At 42.3% G+C, this 21,726-nt stretch overlaps 1 protein-coding gene across 1 annotated transcript in view; it reads left to right on the forward strand.

Moving 5' to 3' along the window:
* The window catches only part of nek11 (NIMA-related kinase 11), a 362,055-nt gene extending 345,490 nt beyond the window's left edge, over positions 1–16,565 (forward strand). The window contains exon 19 of the mRNA XM_041184028.1: positions 16,361–16,565. Coding sequence (XP_041039962.1) covers positions 16,361–16,565 — 205 coding nt within the window. The remainder of the gene's footprint in view (positions 1–16,360) is intronic.
* Positions 16,566–21,726: the final 5,161 nt, after the last annotated feature.

The following is a 21,726-nucleotide window of genomic DNA, read 5'->3' on the forward strand; positions in this document are numbered from 1 at the left end:
TAACGGGAAAGATGGTGAGCATGGATGTGACAAAGCAAAGAAACTTTCATTACCCAGAGTGGTTAAGAATGTGGAACTTGCTACCACAGGGTTGAAGTAAATAATATAGATGCTTTTAAGGGGAAACTGGACAAGTATATGAGGGAGAAGGGATTAGAGGGTTACAATAGTAGATTTGGATGAGGAAAGATGGGAGGAGGCTCAAGTGGAGCATAAACACCAGCATTGATTGGTTGGGCTGAATGGCCTGTTTCTGTGCTGTACATCCTTTGTAAACGCACAGAGGGAGTTGTGTTGGGTAGGAGCTAAGCAGCTGAACCCACTGTTTGAGAACCGCTATTGAGTGAGGAATGTAAGAAGTGACTGGAATAGTGTTACAGCACTGTCAGCTATGGACTGGATGTATGACTGGAAGAGATTGTAGAGGTTGGGTTGGGACAAAGCATTGGAGAGTTTAAAAATGGGAGCAAGACATTTTGAATTGAATGCATGTTGAGACAAGGAGCCACTAGATGTTAGTGAATAGAGGGATGATGGGAAAGGAGGGCAAGGATGATGTTAAACACACATTGAGTCAGAAACAGGCCATTTGGCCCAGTTGGTCTATGCTGGTATGCTCCATGCTGGCCTCTTCCCACTCCTCATTACCTCAACGTATCAGCACATCCTTCTAATTCTTTAACAAGAGATCATACGACATAAAGAAATTGGCCCTGAGGCAACAGGATAAAATACTTCACGGGGCTTGACAATGAATATGAGCAACAGCAGCATTGGACGAAACACAAACTGGTCAATGCTACACTTGAAGAAGAGCAAGCCCCCACAAAAACCGAACGCTGCTCATCCACTTGTTGCAAATTGCAATAAATGCATACATTTAGTTACAAATGCAGCTTATCTCAACAATTGTTTCCAGCACATTTCCAGATCTCAAACATCCAATTACAAAGTCTATTTTTCTTCAGATGTGACAGTTGGTCAACTCTATGTATAAATCTGCTAGCCATTGGTAGCTAAGGCAAGAAGTGAATGCCATGCACCTGGCCCTTACTCCCATGCTCCTGGCCAGGTAAGTCACAGGGAAAGGTTTTTACAGGAAATCCTTGATTGATTCCAGTATCCAGAAAAAGATTTGGAGTAACTGTTAACCCACAGACAGATTGATAAAACTAAGAAAGCAACAAGTCAGTTCTGCTAATCAGTTAGCACTTGATGTTGTCGAAGTTGCTCTAGTCCACGAGGAGAAGAGGCCGTCTATTGTTTTTTGTTTCTGTTTGTGAGCTTAGGAGCATAGGGAACTCTACTTTCCTGCCTGTTTCCTGTAGCCTTTGACTCCCTTGTAGTTCGAGCATCTGTCTGTAACATATAGTGTTTTGAGGTATAAAACCCTTCTCATTAAAATCTCTAAGTTCCGAATTCTTAATTTCTAACACTGCTGTCCCTCAGTTGTGCCTGACCTAACAATGTATGAATATCTAGCATTAATGAATCAAGTAGAATTTTTTAAACAAGATTTTACATATGCTTAAGAAAAAACAGTGAAGATAACATGGAAGTTCCCTATCCCTCAAGTTCCCACAATGCCTTTCGCTTCTTCTATCTTTGAAGTGATATTGAACTGTGTCCAGAAAAATCATGCCACAGAAAGCAAGTTTGTGTCAACAAACATTCCAATTTTCCAACTCCACACTTCTCTGTATTCCAGAATCCCTTATTTGGAGATAGCCCAAACTGATCTCTTCCATTGGCTTAGGGTGCAGGCAATCTGATGTCACCCCACCTCTGTAACTAGAGTCATGTAGGCTAAAGACAAATGTCCATCCCTTGTTTCCTGGGCCCCCGGAGTTTATATTCCATTGCAAACAAATGATACATCCTTTAGATACAGAGTGCCAATGTATGAACAAAGTCACATCCTCTTGTCAATAGTATACCTATCGTAAACATTCACATCAACATACTCTAACCCATTCCCACAAATGCTAAAGCCATTAAGAACAAATGTTAAAAACATTTCCTATCATAATGTCAGAACAGGGAGAAAAGTTTCCCTATAATACTTTATACTCTACAGATATGTTTAATCAATTAAATCAATACACGGTTTTGTTTAAAGATAGTGTCATTCTCAGTTCAAGCTACTTTTCTGCCATTTCTTCAAATATAGAGCTGCTGAATCCAGAGTCTCAAGCAATTTAAAGTCATAAAACCATTCTGTGTAGTTTCTCACAAGCAACATTGCCTGTGCTGTCCCCAACTAGCAGAAATTCAAACTGAACCATTTAAAAGGTGAATAGCAATAAAATCCATAGATGTTGCAGACCAGCATCAAACCTTAAAAATTCATAGTATTATCAAAATCTTACATGTCTAACTCAGCACTAAGCACCCAGCCTCCAAAGGTCTCTGTAATAGAGAATTTTAGAGATTAATGACCCACTGAGAAAATAAATTCCTCCTCATCTCTATTTTAAACGGAGACCCCTTTTTCTGAAACCATGCCCCCTAGTTCTAGAGCCCCCCACAAGGGGAAACATCCTCTCAGCATCTACCCTGTCAAAGCATTACCTGAAACTGACAGAAATACCTGTGAATCTCAAGACGGTTTCCTACACATGATTTGGAATCAACCGTTTTTTAAAAATATGCAATTGAAAACAAATGAGCCTGTGCGTGGATTTCAGATTATACACATTATGACTAGAGGTCATTACTGCTTTCCTTTGTAAGGGAGATGTACTTTTCTGCTCATTACAGGCTCCATAATAGAAAATTAGCAATCAGATTTCTACAGTGAGGAGCTAATGGCTTCATTATAATACGACTGCCATTCTATTCAGCTCTTCAGTCAATGAATAGGGACATTTTATAGCTGAATTTCAGTTCATCATAAGTGGGTTCCATTATTTATCCAAAATTGAATGACCCTTTCCTCCCTCCCTCAGCTCTGTGATATGTTTCATCGTTTCCGCATCTTCTTTCTGTTAGAATACATGTCTCTGTTCCTCCCTGTTGGCTAATACTTATCCCTAATTCATACATCTATAGGCTGGACAGCTGAGTTTAGCCAATTGCCAAGTGGGGACTTGCGGAGGATTTTGTTTTGTTCTTTCATGGCATGCGGGTGTCGCTGGCAAGGCCGACATTTGTTGCCCATCCCTAAACCCCTAAACGCTGAACTGAGTGGCTTGCTAGGCCACTTCAGAGGGGCAGTTAAGAGTCAACCACGTTTCTGTGGGTCTGGAGTCACATGTAGGCCAGACCAGGTAAAGACGGCAGATTTCCTTTCCTGAGGGGTTAGGATGGGGGTTATTAACTGCAATTGATGATAGTTTTCGTGGTCCTCTCTCAGATTAGCTTTATAATATTTGTTAGGAAATAGGGATAGTTTAAGTTATATTTGTATTTTTTGCATTGATTTGTACTTCTGCATCTGTGTCTGAAGAAAGATCAAATTGAGTTTTAGTTTCACTTTAAAAAGGTGCCTCATTTCTAATGAGGTTTACCACTCCTAACGCAAAGGTAAATAAACAAGGTAGATGCATTCAACTGTTGCCTAGGAACAGGGGGTCAGAGAGGCAGGTCCCTCCCACAGACACAGAAGAAGAAAGACAGCAGTTTGTTTTGGAAGCTGTGGAGTTCAGCTGGTTTTTGAAAGTTGCTGCCAGGAGAGACTATAGCAAAGGGGACAGATAGACAGTCCCAGGCTAAAGAAAATCCCCCAAAATCCAGGGTAGTGAAAGAGGGGAAAGTCCCAAGCAGACCTTCTAGTCAAAGGAAGGATAAGAACCTGGAAAAGGTCCTGTTAAGTGAACTTAATAGTGAGGGACAGAGAGAAAGGCTCCAAGCTTCAGATTTAAAGAGACAAAAACTGCAGAAAGCAGATTTAAAGCAAGAACAGCTTGCAAGAGGCAAGAAGGTCCAAAGAGACAACTGAAGGTCTGTAACTCTTTGCTATGAGCATGTGAAGCAATGGGGTACTGTTGATGGCTGAGCTAGTGAGAGAGAGTGCATGGAAGAAAGCTTGAACCCAGGGGAGAGGAACATTGGAAGGAGAGTTTGAACCCTTGTGGAAGGCATCTGAGAGAAAGCCTCAGTTTGGGAGAAGATTCTAAGGCGATTTCTTAGAAAATGGAGATTGGAAACCCTCAGGTGAAAGACGGAGTGCAGTGAGACTGGTTGGCTCACGCTGTGACAAGTCTCTGAGGGGAGTTGAGGAGAGATCCATATTATCTGATTAAAGTGGCATCTGTCACTTGGTTTCAGAGTCTGGTGTGTCTGACCACAGGGTGCCTATTGGTACATGGACTGTGTACTTACTTGGAGTGTAAGATAGCTTTTGTAACTTGTGTTATCCTTTACAAATCTATATATACCTGTAAAGGTATAGCTGTGAGTGAAGGAGTATTGTAATATAGTTCATCTTTTCTTGTTTAATAAATGTTTTATGCTTTTGTTAAAAGTTCATTAGCTGACTCTGGTGACTGTTCAGTAGCCCTTCTCCACGTATCTAAAGAGACAAAATAAACTGGGTTTACTCAGGGGTCAGGCTTGTCCAGGGGTAACCTCACCTGGAATAACATATTCCAGATGAACTAATTGAATTTAAATTCCACTAGCTGCCACGGTGGGATTTGAACCCATGCCCACAGAGCATTAACCCCGGCCTGTGGATAACTAATCCAGTGACATTACCAGCACACCACCATCTCCCTGTAATCAGTGACCCTTCTTGGCACAGTCAGCTGGACTTTCCATTGAAACACCGCCTGAGATCAGCTGGGATTGCCGCGGTTGTGTGGGGTCAACTCTATCAATGTCTCACTGACCGGACCTTGAGTTCCCTCCTCCGCACCCCATGCTCATGCTGGGATCACCCATGACCCTCATTTCCACAGTATCAGGTAGATGCGCAAGCCTCTTTACCCTTACCTTGCTCCCTGGAACTTCCATTCCTGGTAGACTGTAGGGGAAAGATTAGAGACTGGAAGGCCCCCCCCAAATTCTTCTAATGGAGGTAGAGGGTCCAGTAGACCCATTTCCATCCCAAAGCCTTATCTGTTAGGCTTTCATCTGGTCCCTCACCACCTGCTTTGCTGCAGTGGCATCTCTGCTGCACCAATATGGGTATTTTCCAATGGCGGGCTTCTCTTGGGGGTTACGAATCCTTGTGAATGCAGTTGGGATTAGGATTGGGATTGGGATTGGGTCAGTGTGGAAGGGTGAGGGGAGTTTAACTTTCCCACCAAACTCTTTATAAACATTCTTTTCAGGAAAATAAAATTTGCAATGTTAGAAAGAGAAGTTTTTATATACATTGCTTGTTAGTCGTGTAATTTTGCACAATATTGCAATCACCAGCCTGAGGTAGTGAAAACCTTTATAAACATATTTAAATACTTGATTGATAATCCAAATCAAGGTAGCAATGTGGCTAGTAACAAATTACTTCAGGTAGATTAGATTAGGTTTGGCCTCAACTGACCTGGGGGAAGAAAAAGACTTTTGTTCCTCCATGCAGTAGTTGGCTGAATCTCACACTGAGTGAACACTCTTGTTATTGTTAATGCTTCATAGTCAGTTCTTAATTTCCAATCCAATAAAAACTCACTGATCGGAGCCGTAATTGTTTTTGTGAGAAATCGCCCTCTCCCACTGACTCACCTTCATCGGTGCACATCTTTCAAGACCTCATTCTAAATACCAACACTTTGATCTCTTTTTGTGCTTAATTTGTGGTTAGAGCATAACATGCCGTGTACTTTGCAGATCCCGTGTGAAAGCTTTATGCCATTGGACCTGTTGCCTCCTTACCTCTGGTCTTGTGTTTTGCTGCCACTACACAACACCGGGATCGACATGCATTACTATTGAGGGGAAAATGCTGTTCAGCAGAATTTCTGCTTCACAGTGTTAGCTTATCTATCAGCTTTGATTGCAGGAAAGAAGTGCATTCATATTATCATCAACTCAGAAACTAAACCCAACAATAACAGGATTGCACTATTAGCCTTCATCTTATTTACAGAGTAATTTGAATAATTTAAAGTATCTCTGCTCTGTTGCAACCCCTCTATTAGCATCTCATTTTGTGTAAATTTGAAAGAGAAAAAGGAGGCGAAGGTAGGAAAGTGCATCTGGTAAAAGGATTTGATTGTAATTGCCAAAGATAATTTAACCTCTGACGGGGGCCGATGACTGACTCAAGTAGCACGGAAATCTGTGGAGTCAGGAGGAAGTTAATATTTGGATTATTCTCCAGGCTAGAGTGAAGAATTTTTCAAATGTATTCATTCACGAGATGTGACCGTCGTTGGCTGGGCCAGCACTTGTTGCCCATCTTTAATTGCCCTTGAGAAGGTGGTGGTGAGCTGCCTTCTTGAACCGTTGCAGCCCATGTGGTGTAGGTATACCCACAGTGCAGTTAAGGAGGGAGTTCCAGGATTTTGACCCAGTGACAGTGAAGGAACAGTGATATATTTCCAAGACAGGATGGCGAGTGGCTTGGAGAGGAACTTGCACGTGGTGGTGTTTCCATGCATCTGCTGCCCTGGACCTTCTAGGTAGTAGAGGTCACAGGTTTGGAGGGTTCTGTCATAGAAGCCTTGGAAAGTTCTTGCAGGACATCTTGTAGAGATTACACATGATGCAAATAAATAAGTTAGGTGTGGAGATAGAAACGTAAAAATTTCTGGATGAAGAAAGATCACAGACAATGTAATTCATTTTCTACAATCCCAGTAATCCTGTGATACAATGATAATGGAGTTGTTAACTGATCATAATAATCAATCTCTATCAGTCTATGCAATGAAGATTCCCCAGACTGATTTCTGGGATGGCGGGATTGTCCTATGAGGAGAGAGTGAGGAGGCTCTACCTGTGTTCTCTAGAGCGTAGAAGAATGAGAGGTGGTCACACTGAGATTCCTACAGGGCTCAATAGGGTAGTTGCAGGAAGGATGTTTCCCCTGCCTGGTTTGGGGGGGGGGGGGGGGGGGGGGGGGGTGGGTGGGGGGGAGGGTTGTGCGGTGTTGGGGTGGGTGGGTTGGGGAGGGGTGGCACGGACATAGTCTCAGGATGAGAGGTTGGCCTTTTAGGACTGAGGTGAGGAGGAATTTCTTCACTCAGAGGCTGTGGAGGCTCAGTCGTTGAGCATATTCAAGACAGAGATGGATGGATTTCTAGATATTAAAGATATCCAATGATATGGGGATAGTGCAAGAAAAATGACTCTGAGGTAGGACATCAGCCATGATCTAGTTGAAAGGCAGAGCAGAACTGAGGGGCCGAATGGTATATTACTGCTCCTATTTTCTATGTTCCAAATTGTCGACAAAACGCCCAGACATAAGGTAAGGAAAAATCCCAGTGGTGAAGAGCTCTGGGAACCATAGGTCCAGTCACCTGTTCCTCCCAAGTTTGCAACACTCACCACACATCGCCTCTCAAGTTACTCAGCTCCTCGATCCCAAAATGTTATTTTCTGAAAAATAATCTATTTAATTTACCTTCGAATGAATCAATACCATCTGCATCCACTGTTTCCCAAGAGGGGCTGTTCCACTGATTCACTGAAATATCAGCAGATTGGTTTTAAATTTTCAATCCCTTCAGGCACTGGCCCAAATTCTCTGGTTCTACATTTCTAAACAAGTTGAAAGAGATGAAAGAAAGAGAGAATTTCAGTTCACTTTATTTACGCAGAGTTTGAATGGAAAGATGGTGCATTGTGGAACAAAATAGCATTTTTAACTTACTTTGCTTTTGCTGATCTGTATTAAAAAGATCAATTTTACCAGCCAGATGCCAGGTTGCTTGAATGGCAGGAATAACATGTAGTTTGCAACTCAACGAAAACTCCGCTGCAGATAAGTGAGGAGCACCAACTGGCACAGGAACTATTCGAGAGGCACCCGACCCTGAAACACATTAACATATGGGACCTGCAGGGCCACTGCTCAGCCTTCACCACTGAGTGTGGAGACCCCTGGTGAAACTCAACATTATCTAGGAAAACTGCACATATGCGTCAGGGTTATTGTGGGAGGTGGTGGTGTGGTAGTTTAGCCTCTGGACTAGTATTCCAGAGGCCCAGGGTAATGCGCTGGGGACCTGGGTTCAAATCCTACCGTGGCAGATTTGAATTCAATAAAAATCGGGAATTAAAAGTCTGATACAAAAACAGAATTACCTGGAAAAACTCAGCAGGTCAGACAGCATCGGCGGAGAAGAAAAGAGTTGATGTTTCAAGTCCTCATGACCCTTCAGCAGTTCATGAATTCTGTTTTTGTTTTGGATTTCCAGCATCCACAGTTTTTTGTTTTTATTAGAAGTCTAATGGTGACCATGATTGTTGTAAAAGCCCATTTGGTTCACTAATGCCCTTTAGGGAAGGAAATCTGCTGTCCTTACCCGGTCTGGTCTACATGTGACTCCAGGCCCACAGCAATGTGGTCGACTCTTAAATGCCCTCTGAACAAGGGCAACTAGGAATAAATGCTGGTCTTGCTGGCAAGGCCCATATCCCATGAATGAATAATAAAAAAACAGCGAACCAACTATGGTCATGCAAACAAGTCCCGAATCTATCCTTGTGTGTTGTCCCTAAACTGCCTTCTTTGGTCAGTGAGGGAAAGGCAGCTTGACTGACTGTCAATGAGTAATATTCCGGGATGCTTCATGTCAAAGGCATTGCAAGAAATTAGGTAACCGCTTTGTGGAGCACGCAGGACTCTCGGTGTTGTAAATGTTACTGAAGTGAGTTTAGTTCAAACAATGTGCATCAATATCTTATGTCTTTAACTGTGAGTACAGACATTTTAGTAAGTTTCACATTCCATTCAAACGCATTCAAAATAAACAGTCACCTAGTAATACAGGACTTGAATCTTGCTGAAAAGCTTTTTGTCTTGCACTCATCAGGACAAATGCAAGAATTCCAAATTTCAAATAATCCCAACAATTTATACCACAAGAGAAGAAGGGTGCTGAATGGTTGGCCAGTGATTGGCTGAAGTGTTGCCATGGTGAAAGCAACGGGGATCTATTGGCTCCCCATGCTTCTGGGCAATTCAAAAATCAATTTTGGGATAGGCCCATCGTTTCATTTCATTAATCATTTCAATAATTTTTGGGATAGGTCCGTGGTTTGTCCAGTGTTCAGAAGCGAGGCTGATCTTACAAAGTCTGAAAGTTGAGGAATGTGAGAGTATGATCCACCATTTTAAAAAAAAATTAAAAATTAGAGCTAGACCCTTCTGGAGTAAAATTAGGAAACACTTCTTCAGACAAAACGTGTAGAAGTTTGGAACTGTCTTCCGAAAACGGCAAATAGTACTAGATCAGTGGTTAATTTTAAGCCTGAGTTTCACAGACTTTTGTTAACCCAAGGTGTTAACCAAAGGTATTAAGAGATATGGGGTAAAGGGTATCTGGAGTTAGGCCACAGATCAGCCAACATCTCACTGAATGGCAGAACAGTCTCAAAGGACTAAATATCTTCCTCACATGATATTGTGGAGTGTTTATTGTCATCACTAGCCAATTGGTGGGGATTGGACAGGGCTTGCTGCGAGACTTAAGCAGACAAATGTATTTTACAGCAAGCAAAGCAAAGGACAAAGTAAGCAAAGTCTGTTTACTGGGTCTATTTAAAAGGAGTCTCTACAAACCACAGCAGCAAAACTCATGACAGAAACTGTAATAACATCTCCTGATAAAAGCAGGGTTAATACTCTTAATTAAATTCGGCAAGCGAAGGGTAGTTACATGTTACACAATATTATTTCTTCATGAAAATGCAGTCGGTGGAGGATAGTTACATTTTACAAATTGCTGATTTCTCCAGCAAAGTGCAGTTTGTGGAGAATAGTTATACACGAATTATTTGTATAAAATCAAATCCAGTTACTTAGAGCAGTGTGGTCTCCAAGTATGATTGGAAGGGTGATACACTGGTGGCAATAATCACTATTCTCCAATTCCATGCTTATGATCTCTGATAATTAATTCAAAGAGTCTGTTAACTTTCATTTTATTCCCATTTCACTGCAGATTCTTGGAAGCATGCCTTCCATCTGGGACTGGTATTTTTTGTATTTTTAAGTGCTTTGGTGTCTTTTAATGACCTTATTGCTGCTGATGATGATTATTTTTTTCCCTAAACCCTGGTGCATCTTTACCAGTTTGGTTATCTGCTTGGTAATATGCCTGCTGCGATTCTAGAATTAAAACGATTGGGGTGAAAAATAAAAGCATGGCCCTACTTTGATGCCTTCTTGCTGCATGTGACTCCTTAACAAACTATCTGCTTTGAACAGAACCAAAGAAACTCTTTTCCCCTCAATGTTTATTGAGACTTGCTTCTTCAATCTTCTCTTTCTACTCCTCGCTATCGTTTTAATATTTTTAATAGCTTACAATAAATTTTCCCCCATTTTCTTTAAATCATTTTAAATATTACTGCATTCCTCTTGGTTTTGATATTGTGCTCCTACATCTAGCTAACATGAATGTCATTTGTATCCTTTCATATTGCTGAAAAGAGAGACATGTTGCTGAAGCTTTTCATCTCACACTCATCAGGACAAATGCAAGGATGTCAAATTTCTAACTGCAAGAGAAAAGGGTGCTGACTGGTTGGCAAGTCGACTCTGATTGGCTGAGATGTTACCATGGAGAAAGCAATGGGGACCCCAAGCTTTTGGGTAATTCAATAAAAGCTTTGGCATCATGAGATAACTTTTTTCAGCAATATTCAAGTTCTGTAGTACCAAGAGGCTGTTTGCCTCCTTTCCCATTTATTTTTCAAATATCCCATTTCTGTTAGTCAGTACAAGATTAAATCTCCCAGAAGTTTGTTCAGAATTACACTCCGCAAGTTTGTGAGACAATCTCAAAGAGAATGTGGGTTAGGGTTAAGGTTAGTGTTTGGATTAGTTCCCACAATTTTAGTTCCCCTTTGCTTTCTGTTAATGTCTCAAAACCTCCCTGAAACTTACTTAATCTATTGCCCTGGCTTTTATCACAGGGTCAAACTGTACAAATTAGGACTGCATTTAATGACACCAATATTCCTTGCCAAGGACAGAGATGATGATGGAAATGCTAATAATCATTTTAATTGTAGGAACACATCAGTAGCATTGCCAAGCAGATAACTAAACTGCAAAGATGCACCAGGGTTTAATGAAGAAGCTAATCATCAGCAGCCCCAGCAAGGTCATTAAAACACTGATGTGTTTAAAAGTTCATAAAACATCAGTCCCAGCTGGAAGAGGACTGCTTCCAAGAATCTACAGCTATACAATTAAATGCAGCAGACTCTTTGAGAAGTTTATCAAAAATACAGAATTAGAGCAGCACCATCTCTGCCAGACTGATGAGAATGAGGCCCAAGGCCCAATATTGGGCTCCGCCATTCCGGCGCAGGGAGTGTATCCTGTGACCCCCTCACCGCCACCCCCACATTCATAGGCACATCCAAATTTCAAGGCCAGGATCATCACCAGAAAAATGACAGGCGAATTAGAAATTTTTGCACAGTAAGGATTATTAACACATGGAATGGATATTGAGGTGGAGACTATAATGCCATTTATAAGAGTGCTGGACATGTATTTGTAAAGGAGTAAATTGGAAGGGTATGGGTGAAGGACAGGAAATTGAATTGGAGTAGAAAGCTGCAGTTAAACTGAATCTATATTTGAAGAAGAAAAACTGCAGGATATGGGAAAGAGCAGGGAATTGAGGCAACTTGAATAACTCTTCCAAAGAGCCAGTACTGGCATGAAAGGCCAAATGCCTTTTTCAGGGCTTTAAGATTACATAGAATATGCAGCACAGAAACAGGCCATTTGGTCCAATTGGACTGTACTGGTATTTATAAGCCCCAGGAGTTTCCTTTAATTCTATTCACTTCATCTCACCCTTTCAGATTATCTTTCTATCCCCCTTTCTCTTATATACTCGTCTAGTTTCTTTCTGAAAGCATCTAAAATATTTGCTTCAACCATTTTGTGTTATAGTGTGTTTCACATTCTAATCACGCTCTGAGTAAAGAAATCTCTCCTTCTTTCTATATTGGATTTATTATTAACTATTTGGATCCTAGTTTTGGACTCTTTCACAAGTGGAAACATTCTTCATATCTACCTAGTCGTAATTTTATAGACCTCTATCAGGTCACCTATCAGTCTTACCTTTTCTAAAGAAAAAACTCTAATCTGTTCAATCCTTCCTGGTGGCTGTAATCTCTCAGTTCTGGTACTAACCATGTAAACCTTTTTTCTGTTTCCTTTTATTGTGTGGTGACCAGCACTGTGCAGTACTAGTCCAGTACTGACCAGTATCCTATGCAACATTAAGGTCTGGAATGCACTGCCGGAGTTTGTGATGGAGGCAGGTTCAATCGAAGCCTGCAAACAGGAATTAGGCTGCTATTTGAAAAGGAAGAATGTGCAGGGTTATGGGGATAAGGACTGGGAATGGCACTAAGTGAATTTCTCGTTCGAAGACCCGATGCAGAGACACGATGGGCTGAATGACCTCATGCTGCGCTATAAAAATTCCGTGATTCTGTGACATCTTTATTACTTTTGAGTTCATATTTACAGAATGCTTCATTTTTTTCTGTGAAGACTCAGCATTGGAATAGATTCAGTAGGGCTATTGACCTCTTCTCGTGCTGTAATCTCTCTGTTATATTGTCGCTCAGTGTCTGGCCTGTGAGGCAGCAGATAAAGAGCCTATGCAACTCGATTTTCAAGTTATTCATTCAAAGTGATGTCAGGAGGAACCCCTTCAAATCGTAATTCCTGGTTGTGATTGGCTGAGTCAATTGCTTCAAGCTCAGCATTAATGGCCTCATTGGAGGGACAAAAGAGGACAAAGGTCATTAGTCAGATAAACTGGCTAGAGTGATAAACCAGGATAAAAACAAAAAAACTGCGGATGCTGGAAATCCAAAACAAAAACAAAAACAGAATTACCTGGAAAAACTCAGCAGGTCTGGCAGCATCGGCGGAGAAGAAAAGAGTTGACGTTTCGAGTCCTCATGACCCTTCGACAGAACCAGGAGCCAGGTTAGAATCATGAAATCATGCAACACAGAATGAGGCCAATCAGCCTGTCATTCTTGTGCTGGCATTTTGAAAGAGCTAAACAATTACTCCACATCCTTGCCCTTTCTCCGTAGCCTTGTAAATTTTTCCCCTTTGAGTATTTATCCAATCCCCTTTTGAAAGTTACCACTGAACCTGTTTCCACTGCCTTTTCAGGCAGCGCATTCCACATCATAACATATCACTGTGTAAAATAATTTCTCCTCAACTGTATCCCCGCCCCCAACACCAGGGTTCATTTGTCAATTACCTTCAAGGACTTTGTTTTGAGCACAGCTGGGAACATAAGAAATGGGAGCAGGAGTAGGCCATTCAGCCCATCGAGCCTGCTCCATCATTCAAATGGATCATGGCTGATCATCTATCTCTACGCCATTTTTCCCCACTACCCCCCCACCCTCCAATATCTCTTGATGTCATTAGTATCTTGAAATCTATCGATTTCTGTCTTGAACATGCTCAGTCATTGAGCTTCCACAGTCCTCTGGGATAGAGTATTTCAAAGATTCGCCACTCTCTGAGTGAAGAAATTCTTCCTCATCTCAGTTTCAAATGGCCTGCCCCGTATTGGGCCTATCTGTACAAAGCTTTACAGGAATAACACAGTACCAGTTCCAAAGTTGAAAACTTTTTCAGGACATAAGCAAACTCTGAGGTTACCAATAGATGCAATGTAGAAGGTCTCAGAAAGTGAACCAAAGAGTCATTTACTGTAGAAGAATTACGAGATGCATATAGACTTGAGTCTGCCTGTATATATCCCCTTGTTTTGTATATAGCCAGCAGTTCAGTGGGTTGCTGCCTGCAAGTCCAAAGGTTGTGGCTTCAAGTCTCACTCCAGGATTTAAGCACAAAATCCAGGATGACTCTCTAGTTCAGTACAGAGGAACTGAGTACTGTGCCTGAGGTGGGTTTTTCAGCTGAGATGCTAAAGCAAGGTCCCATCTGCCTTCTCAATTGGATTTAAAGGATCCCATGGCACTATTCTGAAGAAACGTAGGGTTCTTATCCCCAGGGTACTGGCCAATATTCATTCCCTCAATCAACGTCACAAAAACAGATTATCTGGCTGTTATCACATTGCTGTTTGTGGGAGCTTGCTGTGCATAAATTGGCTGCCGTGTTTCCTACATTACAACAGTGACTACACTTCAAAAGTGCTGGAAAGCTTTGGGATGTCCGGTGGTCATGAAAGGTGCTATATAAATGCAAGGCTTTTTTTTCCCTGATTTTACATAAGGCCATAGGGTGGAATCGTCCCAGGTTTGCACTAAGTGCGGAAGCGGGTGGGAAAAGGAACGTTTTACCTGCTGGTCGCAATGGTGGCTTTTCATGTCATATCGTCCCAATCCCGCCTCATTATTCATGCATCCCGGGAAACACGCCATTTCCCTGGTGGGCAGCCTCTGGTTGCCCCGCCATGCCATCACCTCGCCACTTCCTCACGCTGGGCGCCAGAGTTAAAGTGCAGTCACAGGTATGCCTCTCGGTACTTCCAGCCCAGGACGGCTGCACAGAAGACGTGGCCCCGAAAAGCATGAAGACTGCAACCCCCCCAACTCAGTGACACATCCCCGGGATGCCTTCTGGACACTGTTGGAGCCTGCTGCAATGTCCTCTGCCCCCGCTCTGGCTGCAAGAAGCCCATCAGTGTCAACCATCCAGCTTGGCAGTTGGTGGCAGTGGTCGTCAGTGCCAACGCCACACACAAGAGGTCGGCCATTCAGTGCAGAAATGGACGAATGATCTCACCGTGCCTCCAGGGTAAGACAGCCATCTCATCACTCTAAACTCACACACTCACAAGCCCATCATACATTCACTGGCATCTCAATCACTGCCAGCTCAAGGGACATCACCACTCACTCTCTCACACACACCCTCACATCTCCATCTGGCCTCATCTCCTCTGCAGACTGCCTCCTCAGCCCTCACCTTCTTGAGGCCACTTGCACAGATCAACATGTGCCCCCCACACACACCCTGGAATACCCCCCTTCCCCAGTACAGCCCTCACCCTGCAGCCTCTTCCCTTGCCTGAGGCCACTTCTCCCCCTTCCATAAGCAAGCCCTAACCCTGCAGGGGTGGGCGGGGTGGGGGCAGTGTGTTGGGCGGGGTGGGGGGTGATTCCGGGGCACTGGTCTTATAATGCGACGCAGATGCATTACAATGAAGTTCCTGATGTGCAGCGGCGGGAAACGCAGCCCACCTTTGAGGGGGCGAAGCGGACGATTGCAGACTGGTTTCACAACGACATAGAACCAATTTTTGGCCTTCCCGCCATATTGTCCACTCACGGCCCGCTTGAAGATGCCCGATGCCAGTGGGCACGGAAAGCTCGGTCCATAGTCTCGATTGCTACTTGGGGTCTGTGGGAGCTGTGTATTTTTGGGAACGTCGCTTTGATATTTTAGTGTTTGGTCTGCTGCCTTTCCTTACCTGAGCATGCTCACATTTTTTATTTCAAAATGTGCCACATTCCCGTGCATATGTCAGCGCTAATTGAATAAGGAAGCTACCACGCTGTTTGTGGAGTAGGTAAGATAAATAGAAATGAGTCTGGCTGAAATGAGACCGCAGATCATAGTGGGTACAATCTCCTATTTGGATCAAGCATTTAGAAGGTGGGGCTGGTTAGCTCAGTTGCTATTGGATGGCTCAGATTAATACCAACAGCATGGAGTTCAACCCCTGTTCTGCTGGGGATAGACATGGGGCCTGCTTCCTTGCCCTGCCCATAGTAAATAAAGTCACAGCACTTTGTTGTGATTTAATAAATAATTTTAAGTCAATCCATCACCACCCAGAATTAATTAAAATTGTCCTACATTTCCAATCTGTCTTTATATTATGACTTAATTCAAATCAAATTTCAATGTCGACTCAGTTTATCGGCAAGGTCACAATGGGCCTCCTTCTCTGTTGTAACTTTTCTACGATTCTGTTTGATGGAGGATATGACCTTGGTATGCTGTGTCTAGTGATTTTTCTGTGATTTTTAAAAGAAACCTCTTCCCCACGAGATTTAAAGCAGCCTGTATGATGTTAGCACTAACAGTGCTTATCCATGGTGTGATAAACAATTTGATGTATCTCCTTCTGGTGAGAGTAATACTTTTAACTTCTTGCATCTGTTCGCCTGTCAGCTTTGTGAGCACATGTTTTACAAGGTACCATGGTTCCTGCAATTTAATAATTGATGTTTGTTTTGTGTACATGTGTTTGTGTTTTAGGGCAGCCATTCAGAAACTGGAAGCTGATGTGTTTCAGAGGGTTTATGACTACCTGAAAATGGCGAGGAGGCAGAATGTCAAGGAGGCAGAGGTCAAGGGGCACTTGGAGAAGTTGGGTGCCAAGCCAAGCGACTGCTTTGAAGTTGACCAACTTCTCTACTTTGAGGAACAACTGCAGGCCTCTGTGGCTGAAGCTAAGCATTGACGATCCTGATCAATTAATGCAGTTAAGGATAAGCGATTGTTAGACTATTGCCAGTATCACTTCATATCATAGTGTCCTATTAAGGAAGGCAAACTAACCTCTACAGAATTAAACCCAAACCTCTGTGGATCTGGTTTGCTAAAAGAATCAATGTTATTAAAATTGCCCTGAGTTTCATTTCTATTTTCTAAAACTTCAAGTCCATTTTATAAAGGAATCTTCTAAAAGCAAATCTTTTTTTCATAGTTGAAAGGAAAATTATTAAACCAGTTCCCTAAGGTTTATGGCTTGTTTCTTTATGTTACTTGCTAACGTCCTTACACTCACTTTGGAAAAATAAAAGAGTAAAATCTTCAGTTTATTGCTGTTTAATCATGTAACTGGTTGAACTGTGCAGTTGGCTCATTATTGATAAAACTTTCAGTTAAGTGCTATGATCACCCAAGTTGTTACCTGGTTTCTCCATGTTTCAGGACAGTAACCTAAACCCTCTTCAGCAATGTTGTCTTCTGCACAAATTCAACCATCTTGAATGGAAGTCCTTTAATCAACTAATTCCTCATTCTACATCCTCAGAATGTTCTCTGGAGACAGTTGGAATCATAGAATGATGCAGCACAGAAGGAGGCCATTCAGCCCATCGTGCCTGTGCTGGCTCTTTGATAGAGCTATCCAATTAGTCCTGCTCCTCCTCGCTTTCCCCATAGTCCTGCAACTTTCTTTTCCCTTCAAGTGAAATGCCTGAAATGATGATGATTAATTTTCAGCTGCATATTATGACAACAGTTTTTTTAAAATTCATTTATGGGATGTGGGCACTGCTGACTAGACCAGCATTTATTGCCCATCCCTAATTGCCCTTGAGAAGGTGGTGGTGAGCTTCCTTTTTGAACCGCTACAGTCCATGTGGTGTAGGTACACCCACAGTGCTGTTAGGGAGGGAGTTTCAGGATTTTGACCCAGCGACAGTGAAGGAACGGCGATATATTTCCAAGTCAGGATGGTGTGTGGCTTGGAGGGGAACTTCAAGGTGGTGGTGTTCCCATGTATCTGCTGCCTTTATCCTTCTAGATGGTAGCAGTCATGGGCTGGGAAGGTGCTGCCTAAAGGAGTCTTGGTGAGTTGCTGCAGTGCATCTTGTAAATGGTACACACTGCTGCCACTGTGCATCGGTGGTAGAAGGAGTGAATGTTTGTGGATGTGGCGCTAATCAAGCGGGCTGCTTTGTCCTGGATGGTGTCAAACTTCTTGAGTGTTGTGGGAGCTGCACTCATCCAGGCAAGTTGGAAGTATTCCATCACACTCCTGACTTGTGCATTGTAGATGGTGGACAGGCTTTGGGGAGTCAGGAGGTGAGTCACTCTCCACAGAGTGCCTCTGACTTGCTCTTGTAGCCACAGTATTTATAAGGCTAGTTATGCTGTGAGAATGTACATAAAACACGATGGGATTAAGTCAAGTTGGCTACTGTTGATTTTGTTAGCTTGATCTTTGTGGGAACACAAGGATTAAGGGAGTGAAAAATAGTAATGGCCAGTTCACCTGCAGGCACTTAAACAGAAATGCATTCTTGAGGCAGGATATAGGCCATAAAATGACCTAGTGCCTGTAGTTATAAGGTGAGATATAGGTCAGTTTTTACAATGGTACAAACACCAATTATTATCAAGCCACTCACAGGAAGAACTTCATTAAGGAAATCTTGAAACTTATTCCGATTTCAAGGGGTCATCATTGTGGTTATGGGAGTGATGACCTTGAATCAGTGTAAAGAACATACCTGTATGATGCTTAACAGACATATGGAATGTTTGGGGTTCATGTAACAGTCAAAAGGAGCATTTTGAAAAAGTTCGTAGGGACTCTATCCATGAGGGTTGACATAAGATTTCACCACTCACAGAGTTGACCATGCAGGGAGTAACCAATCTCTGATTGGCACAGCTTCTGAACACATTTATAGAGGGGTATAAGAAAGGTGTACCTTTCCTTTGTTCCTTGCTGTACAGCCAGATATTAGCCAAAACATCAAAAGTTATGTTTTTTTTCCGCTTGGTGGCTGATCTGTGCTCCAGGTGTGTGAAAAGGGATTAGGGTTTTGTGAGTATCATTCAGAGATCGTATAATTCTTTAACAAAAACAAAAACAGAATTACCTGGAAAAACTCAGCAGGTCTGGCAGCATCAGCGGAGAAGAAAAGAGTTGACGTTTCGAGTCCTCATGACCCTTCGACAGAACTTGAGTTCGAGTCCAAGAAAGAGTTGAAATATAAGCTGGTTTAAGGTGTGTATGTGGGGGGCGGAAAGAGAGAGAGAGAGCCTTTAAATCTCCTAGCTGAGTTAAAGCAGAGAGCTGGAGGGAAGTGCCAGTTTTTCTATGGGTTAAAGACAGAACGCTTGGGTGAAAGAGACGAGTGTTTTATTTTTCTGTGGGTTAAAGAGATTGAGAAGCAAAGCTGGAGACTGTGTGAAAGATTCAGCTTTGTGGGTGTCATCCAGACATTGGATGTATAAAACTTTGATCTCAAAGTTTAAAGTAAGGCAGGGAGCTGGATGAAAGAGGCCAGTTGTGCTATGGCTGAAAAGGTAAAACTGGATTAGCAGGATTCAGCTTCTGTGGGTCATTTATGAAATGAGGCCACAATTGAATTGAAAGAAATCAGTTTGTAAGTTTTGCTTTTTATTGATAGGTCCTGCATTATGTTATTTGCCTGGATCAGTGTACTGAATACATTTCCTTGTGATTTTGATACATAGTTCAATAAAATTAATCTGTGAATTTTATAATCCTATACCTTTGCCAGCTTCATTATTTATTCTATTCAAGTCTGAATCCTTGTAACAGTTCAAATGTTACGGTATTTATCCAATTCTAAAAGTTACTGTTGAAGTAAAGCAATTAGTGGAGGTGGTAAATTTATTTTGCTCTAGTAATTCCCATTAATACCATTGATGTCAGCTATAATTAGGCCTTTAAAGCCTCAAGCAATCCCTTCAAAGTCAGGGATTGACTTATATAAGTATAAAAGTGAATGGCTGGTGTAGGTGTGGGTGCATGCCGTTTTGAAATGCCATCAATATCCGATGCAAAGAATGGGAGTGCCTTAAACTCCCATGCATTTTTGCAACTCAGCCCGTATCACCTGCTTGATCCCTTGCAGCCAGTTATAAGATACCATTAAGGAAAATGTGTATTTGTGGGGTGAAAAATTGGGGCTGATTACTAATGCAAGTATAGCATGTTGTAGCTGAAAAGCATTGGGGGGAGGGGGCGGTGGATGTTTACTCGGTGGATGAGTATATGCAAAAACTCAAATTTGAGGGCTGGAAAAATTGGGTCATCCTCTACGCTGGGATCTACGATATATTATGTTTTTCTGCATTCTGATTCTGTGTTCCTTCTAGACGCCATTTATAAGGAACAGTTGAGACCATGGCTGTTGGGTGTTAGTGACAGTATCCTGGGACTGAGGTTGCCTGTACCTCTTTATGTTGGGTCACGAGATGGCCCTGCAAAGCTCTCACCACAGCCTATGTTGTGGTGCTGCAATCCAGTACATCTTTGGTCACTTGAGGAGGGCCCTGCGGGTCAGCAGCCTAAACCCATATGTATTGCTGTCATGATCTGCTGATGGGCAGTTCCTCAGCATGTCCACTGATTATGCAGGAAAGCAACCCTCAAAGCAGCTGTAAATGCAGAATGGTTTTGTCCATCCAATCTGAGGGTTGCAGAGACCTAGACAAGAAAGCCTATTATAGCTTGACACTCAAAATTCTGATTAACAGAGTTCAGCTTGAACGGGTTGATACCTTCGAAGTCTTGAATCACTCATCTCACCAGATGTGGAGTTAACCAAATAAATTCAGGCTATAACTTAACAAGGGTCATGGCTTTGTGAACTCACTCAAAAGAGTAGGGAATGGCCACAACATTTCAATTACAATGAAAATCCATCTCTTGTGTGGTTGGTGACAATGTATGGCTGTGAAAGCTGGAACATTGAGAAGAGTGAATAAGAGCATTTGAAATGAAAGGACTCAGACGGATATTACGCTTGTCATGGGCGGCCAAGCCGACAAATGAGTGGGTACTCGAGAAAGCTGGTGTTAAGAGGAACTTGTTTGAGGCAGTGAGGTCAAGCTCACCTAGTTTGGACACATGATGTCAACAGGAGGGGCGTATTTGGAAAAAGAGGTGATGCAAGGCAAAGCACCTGGAAAACTAGCACAAGGAAGACCCAGGATGCCATGGATGGATAACACCAGAACGTGGACTGAGCTCTTTGTGGGACAGTCAGCAGAGAATAGAAATCAAGGAAGGAAGACTGTTCATGGTGTGACACACCCTCGAACAAGGACGGATAAAAGAGAAGACAAGAGAAAGATGAATTAATCTTCATTATGACTCACTCCCTCTACTTCTGTAACTTCAGAAAGGTAAACGTGGCTTGTTCAATGGTTTAGTGTTAGGGGACCCCTCGTCTTCTATATACTCCTGTTGGCACACTGTCTTGGTCTTGTAAACTTAGAAGCAGAGTTGGGCTCTTGTAAGTTTGAAGATCCAGATGCTGACCAGTTTTCCTTTGTAAAAGCTCTTCTTGTGACGTACAAAATCAACTATAATACATCACTTTTCATGTAAACATATTATTCACGAGAATTTGCTCCCATATCTCCATAGAAATAAATAAATAATTTTTTGTGCTTTCCTAGGTTTATTTTGTATTTGGGTTTTAATGAATTTCTATTTTTTTTAAATTACTCCAGGACAAATGAAGGAATTCTTTGTACCCACACCATTTTAGATACAAACCCAATGTAATATCCTGGATGATGGGGGGTGTGGGGGGGCAATTTTATCCTAATTTCCCATGTGACAATTCCACAGGGTGGGGTGGGGATGCTAATTTTACCCCTGTCCAATGTGTTACTTTTGGCCAGCTTTCACTAACTTTCTAGGTTAGCCTTATATGTAAGGCGTGGCTTTCCCAATCTCTAATTGTTGCTTTATCTCTTGGCTGGGGTATTTTAACATTAGAATGCAATTTTGATTAATTGTTCTCTGCCCTGTCTAAGCACTGCCTGCACAGCAACCTGCATTCACCAAAAAAAAACAGAGACTAGTCTGCGGGCAGTGCTGGAGGATTCATTGATTGGGCACG

This window comes from Carcharodon carcharias, chromosome 3 (assembly GCF_017639515.1).
Source record: "Carcharodon carcharias isolate sCarCar2 chromosome 3, sCarCar2.pri, whole genome shotgun sequence".
NCBI classification, from domain to species: Eukaryota; Metazoa; Chordata; class Chondrichthyes; order Lamniformes; family Lamnidae; genus Carcharodon; species Carcharodon carcharias.